Source organism: Suricata suricatta, chromosome 6 (assembly GCF_006229205.1).
Source record: "Suricata suricatta isolate VVHF042 chromosome 6, meerkat_22Aug2017_6uvM2_HiC, whole genome shotgun sequence".
NCBI classification, from domain to species: Eukaryota; Metazoa; Chordata; class Mammalia; order Carnivora; family Herpestidae; genus Suricata; species Suricata suricatta.
Genome location: NC_043705.1, coordinates 12618680 through 12625473, shown reverse-complemented (window position 1 = coordinate 12625473; position 6794 = coordinate 12618680). Strand labels below are relative to the sequence as shown.

The following is a 6794-nucleotide window of genomic DNA, read 5'->3' as shown; positions in this document are numbered from 1 at the left end:
ATTTTTCTACTTAAATTAACATACCATTCATAACCTAGCAAGTACAGTTAAATAATAAATGACTTCAAGGCAACTAATAAGTAATTCTGAGAACAAAATTAGAAATTGTTTTAGGGGTACCTGGTTGGCTCAGTCTCACAGTTCGTGGGTTCAAGCCCTGCATTGGGCTCTGTGCTGACAGCTCAGAGCCTGGAGCCTGCTTCAGATTCTGTGTCTTCCTCTCTGCCCATCTCCCACTCATGATCTGTTTCTCAAAAATAAATAAACGTTGAAAAAAATTTTTAATGTTTTATTTTTTTGTTTTTAACTTTTTAATGTTTATTTATTTTTGAGAGAAAGTGTGAGCAGGGGAGGCCCAGAGAGAGGGAGAGAGAGGATCTGAGGCAGGCTCCATGCTAACAGCAACAGGCGTGTGATGTGGGGCTTGAACTCACAAATTGTGAGATCATAACCTGGGCCAAAGTCGAACGCTCAACTGACTGAGCCACCTGGGCCCCCCTTAATTGTTTTAAAAATGTGGGAGACTGTTAGATGTAGTTTGGAAATAACTAGGAGAATAAAGGAGTAAAAGAACTGATATTTTTCTTTCTCTTTTTTAATGAAAACCATGCACGACATTTGACAACAGTTTTAGAAAAGGCAAATTCCAGAGACTGAGGTAGTTTGGAGTTTGTTTTTCATCTATTATTTGGTCTGCATATGCATATGTTTTACTACTGGCTCATACTGTTGGTGGCTTTGAGAAATCCAACACTCCCACCCCCAGATTTTTCTCATGTTTACCTATCACATATAGTGTATAGTGCTCTATCAAGAGAGAGAAAACCTCCATCTTTTATCTGACAGGTGGTTAAAATCAGTATTTGCAATTGTGGTTTATTTGTCTTGGGATATTTTCAAAAGTGACTGACAGGTACAAAAGTTTTCCACATGTTTATTATATACTCAAAGCTTTTTTATCCTTAGAATTTAATATCTGATGAAGACAAAATTAAAATAGAAAAGTTTTCTCATGTTCATTACATTTATTAAATCAATCTCAAGTATGTATCCTGTGATGAGCTTTGGTTTAAGGCCTGCACGCATGCAAATCTACCTTCTAGGGGTTCAATTCTATATGAATTTTGTAATGATTAGTAAGGGATGACCTCTGGCTGAAAGGTTTCCCACATGTATGACATTCATAGGGCTTCTCTCCAGTATGAATTCTCTGATGGGCAGTAAGTGATGAGCTCTGTCTGAAACTTTTCCCACACGTGTTACATCCATAGGGCTTCTCTCCTGTATGAATCCTGCGATGTTGAATAAGAGCTGAACTTTGGCCGAATGACATCCCACATTCCTCACATCGATATGGTTTCTCCCCTGTGTGAATTCTCTGATGATTGCTAAGGGAGGAGTTACACCGGAATGTTTTCCCACACTCGTTGCATTTGTAGGGTCTTTCTCCAGTGTGCATTCTCTGGTGTTGAATGAGAGCTGAACTCTGCCGGAAGGCTTTCCCACACACTTTGCATTTACACGGTTTCTCTCCAGTGTGAATCCTTTCGTGAATGATCAGTGTCGAGTGGGAACTCAAGGCTTTACCACATTCGTTACAGTTATAAAACTTCTCACCAGTGTGAATTATTCGGTGTCTGTTAAGTCGGGAGATGGAAGTAAAACCTTTCCCGCATTCCTTACATCGAAAGGGCTTTTCTCCAGTGTGAATTCTTTCATGCTGAATAAGAGACGCACTCTGACTGAAGGCTCGCCCACATTCGCTGCACTTAAAAGGCTTCTCTCCTGTGTGAATCCTCTGGTGGTAACGAAGGGATGAGCTAGACTGGAAGGTGTTGCCACATTCGTTGCATAAATAGGACTTCTTTCTGAGGTGAATTCTCTGACACCCAGGAAGGATGGATGCCTTCCTCCCCGGATTATATCTATGGGGATTTTCTCGAGCGTGGATTCTTTGATGTATAAAAAGGCCGGACCTTCTGCTGAAGGATTTACCACATTCTTTACATCTGTAGGATTTCTCCACAGTATGGGTTTTTAGGTGTTTACCAAGGGATGCACTCTGGGTAAAAGCTTTTCCACATTCTTTACAGATATAGGGTTTCTCTCCAGTATGAGTTCTTTCGTGTTGAATAAGAGCTGAACTTTGGCTGAAGGCTTTCAAACATTCTTTACATTTAAATAATTTCTCTCCAGTGTGGATTTTCTGATGTTTACGAAGGGATGAATAGTGAATGAAGGCTTTTTCACATGTATTACATTTATAGCATTTCTCTGCTACCTTGATTTTTGGTTGGTTAAGTAAATTTGAATTCTGCTTGAAGCTATTTCTTTGTATTTCATATTTTGAGGGTGTTTTTTCTCGAGCAACCCTGTGTTGCTTAATAAAGACTGATTTCAGGCTGAAATTTTGGCCAACGTCAGTATTTTTATGGCTTCTTTCTACAGTGAGGATTTTTGTATGGGTGATTGAAATTATTTGTAAACTTTCATTTTTGTCCTTTTGTTTCTTTAATCTGTCCTCATATGCACAGGGTTTTTCTGATACAAAATTCCAGGGTTCATCCTTTTTGAGTCTTTTCCTTAATAGTTCCTGAAATAATGAATCTTGAGTTTGAGTTGACTTTGTAGTTTTAGGACTGCTCTTATATCCTGGAAAAAGAAGAATACTTATAGAATGATAAAAACTTCTGTTTAAATAGTAAATACAGGGTTCCTGAGTAGCTCAGTCAGTTAAGCATCCAACTCTTAATTTCGACTCAGGTCATGATCTCATGGTTCATGAGATTGAGCCTCATGGCAGGCTCTTTGCCCCTCCCCTACTCATCTCTCTCTCTCTCTCTCTCTCTCTCTCTCTCGCTCTCTCTCTCTCTCTCTCAAAATAAATAAATAAACTTCTAAAAAATAGTAAACACCAAAGCCTTCTGGATAACTGAAGACAAAGGTAGGTCAGTGTAAGCAAATTATCAACATTACTTCCACAGATGATAAGAAATAACTTCATAACTGTGAGACTTCTATCCAAGTCCTCATCTTCAGCATTACTTGAGAAAGAAGAAAGAAAATACCAACACTTGTAAAATAAATGTGAGTTAAAAGAGGAAAAAGTGGGAGTGGTTGGCTGGCTCAGTTGGTGGGGCATCCAACTCTTGATCTTGGGGTTGTGGGTTTGAGCCCCACATTGGGTGCAGAGGTTACTTAAAAATAAAATCTTAAAAAAGAAAGAGGGAGAGTGTGGACATAAAGAAAGACTACAGAGTAGGAAGCTCCAGAACTATGTCTCCCTCCATAGACAACAAATGAACTGGCAGAATCTGGCTGATGCAACAATTTTGAAACAGTGGAATCTATCTGAAGGCTGGCAGCTTCTAAGGGAAGGCTTGCTCAGTAAATTGCAGTTTAATTTCAGTCAATTGCAGCTACTCATGCCCTAGCCTCCAGCCCATGGCAGGCAGCTGTCCTGGGACTCTTTAGGTGGCTTGCGGGAGCCAGGATGACAACACGAACCTTGCTCTCCAATTATTGTAGATCTGGGTTCTGTCTGAGGGTTACTGCTCAAGTTCATGGAGGTAGAGACACAAGGCAAGCTGCCACTGTTGCCCCAGTAGCTGAATCAGCTGCCCTCTCCCATTCACATTTTGCCTTTTTGCCACGTTTGGACACCACATATTTAAATATAAGGACATTCAAAAGTTAACTGTATACATGGGTAACTTAGAAAGTCATCATATGTGCCAAAGGAAAGAGAAAGGCTCAGAATAGACATGAGAAAACCTTCCTCTCACTCGTGGAGGGCATGATCTTATACGTAGAAAATCATGAAGATTCCACACAAAAACTGCTAGAACTAAAACAAACTCAACAAAGCAGCAGTAGTAACACAAAATTCCGTTGTATTTTTAAATACTAGCAATGACCAATGCAAAAGAGAAATAGACAAAATGGTTTTATTTATAATAGCATCAAAGAGAATAAAATACTGAGGAATTAACTCAAAAAAGGAGGCGACAGAGCTGAAAACTACAAAGAAAGCAGAAAGAAAGTAAAGAAGACATGCATGGATTATAAGACTTAATATTACGATGGCAATTCTACTTGAAGTGATCTACAGATTCAGTGTTATCCCTATCAAAATTCCAACTCTGTGTTGTTGTTTTTGCAGAAATAGAAAAACCCATCCTAAACTTCATACGGAATCTCAAGGGACTCTGAAAAGTGAAAATCATCTTGAAAGGGAAGAACAAAGTTGGAGTATCACAACTTACTTACTACAAGAGTATACGGATTTACAAAGTTATTAGTAATTTCGTGCTCGCTTCAGCAGCACATATACAAGGTTAAATAGTGTGGTACTGACATAGAGAGACATATAAACCAATAGTATAGAATACAAAATCCAGAAATAAACCCTCATATATATGATAAATGATTTTTGACAAGGACACCAAGACCATTCAGTGAGGAAGAGACAGTCTTTTCAACAAATGGTGCAGGAAAAGCTGAAGTCAAAAAGTGAAGTCAGGCCCTTATCAACTCCATATACAAAAATTAACTCAAAAAATGGATCTATCACTTGAAGACCTAAAACTATACAATTCTTAAAAGAAAACAGGGCAAAAACATCATGATATTGGGTTTGGCAATGATTTCTGAGATAAGACACTAAAATCACTGGCAACAAAAGAAAACAATAGATAAATAATTGGACTTCATCAAAATTAAAGCTTTTGTGCATCAGAGAACACTATCAGCAGAATAAAAAGGGAACATATAGAACGAGGAGAAAATATTTGCTAATGCAGTTTCTGATAAAGGATTAATATCCAGAATACGTAAAGAACTCCTACAACTCAACAATAAAAAAAAACTCAAAGCAAGTGTCCACCAACTGAATGGATAAAGAGTAAGTGCTATATATATATATATATATATATATATACACACACAATGGATAATATTCAGCTATAAAAAAAGAATGATATTTTGCCATTTGCAACAACATAGATGGAGCTAGAGAGTGTAATACTAAGTGAAATAAGTCAGTCAGAGAAAGACATACCATGATTTCACTCATGTGTGAAATTTAAGAAACAAAACAAATGAACAAAGAAAAAAGAGACAAACCAAAAAATAGACTTAACTGTAGAGAAAACTGATGGTTACAGAGGGGAGGTGGGGGGGGTGAAATAGGTGATGGAGATTGAAGAGTGTACTCATCTTTGATGAGCACTGAGTAATGTACAGAATTGCTGAGTCACTATATTGTACACCTGAAATTAATGTAACACTGGGTGTGAACTATACTGGAATTATAAAAAAGAAAGAAAAGAAACAAAATGGGCAAAGGGCTTGAACAGACATTTCTCTATAGGAGATATACCAATGACCAATAAGCATATGAAAAGACACTCAACATCACTAATCAATATGGAAATGCTAATCAAGACCACCAAATACCACTTTAAATCCATTAGTATGGCTATTATTAAAAACCAAAAACAACAAACCAGAAAATAACAAACATTGTCAAGGATGTGGAGAAACCGGAACCCCTATACATTACTGGAATATAAGTGATTACAAGAGAACGGGGCCATGGTGGAAAACAGGAGAGCGGTGCTTCAGAAAGTGAGGTAGAGACTTACTGTGTGATCCAGCAATTCCACTCCTTATGTACCCAAAGTAACCGAAAGCAAGGACTGAAAGGGACCTCTGTACACCCATGTTCACAGTGGCATTATTCACAATAGCCAAAGGTGGGAAACACCCAAAATTCCAGTGACAGATAAACAAAATGTGGTATATATCCCAATTAATGGAATATTATTCAGCCTTAGGAAGAAAGGACGTTCTGACAGATGCTACAACATGGATGAGCCTTGAAGATATTATGCAGAGTGACAAAAGTGATACAAAATGACAAGTGTTACAGGATGCTAATTCTGTGAGGTTCCTAGCATAGTCAAACACAGAGAAACAGAATAGAACAGTGACTACCAGGGGATGAGGAGGGGGGGGGGGAGTTAGTGTGCAGTAGGGATTTGAAGAACTTCTGCAGCTAGACAGGTGGTGGGGAAGGTTGCCCAGCACCGTGAATGAGCTTTATGCCACCAAACTGTACACTTAAAAATTGTTAATGTGGTAAATTTTACATTATTTGTATTTTTCCATAATTGCCATAATAAAAAAATCATTAGGGGATGCCAGAAAGTTTTGCCAACAATGTGGATAAGTTGAAACATAAATCCATAGATGGCTGGTGGCAATGCCGAGGAGGACAAGCGCTCTGGAAAACAGTGTGGCAGCGCCTCAAAAGGGAAAGATGTCTCCTGACCTTTTTCTTAAAGCATTTCATTGAGAAAATTTGTATTTATAAATCCTTCCTCTATGCTTTTGATATGATATGTATATAAATCTTGTAAAGCTTCTGTGATGTTCTTAAGAGCCTGGGAGCCGTCTCTTTGAAAGGTAAGCATCAAGAAGGAAGCCCGGACAGGTTTTATGCAGGAGGGTGAGATGACCTGATTTACCTGTTACTAGAGCATTCTGGCAGCTGCAAGAACAGACACTGGTGCCAGGAGGGAGGTGCAGGGCCACGCAGGGGTCTTGATGGGGAAGGCCGGGGACAAGGACAAGACTGACACAAACATACCAGACACGGCTACGGAGCACCTGGGCTCCGCTTTCACCTCCTAAGAGATTCACTCTTAAACCACCACCTGCTGGGCCCCTAGGCTGCTAAGGGCAGCACCTTCATGCAAATTAGAAGACCCCCCCCCCCCCCCCCCCCCCCC

General features: G+C 39.1%; 1 protein-coding gene across 1 annotated transcript in view; it reads right to left on the bottom strand.

Moving 5' to 3' along the window:
• Positions 1 to 918: 918 nt before the first annotated feature.
• The window catches only part of ZNF354B (zinc finger protein 354B), a 6478-nt gene continuing 602 nt past the window's right edge, over positions 919 to 6794 (bottom strand). Inside the window, exon 2 of the mRNA XM_029941621.1 lies at positions 919 to 2669. Within this exon, the coding sequence (XP_029797481.1) occupies positions 1100 to 2669 (1570 nt within the window). The 3' untranslated portion in view covers positions 919 to 1099. The remainder of the gene's footprint in view (positions 2670 to 6794) is intronic.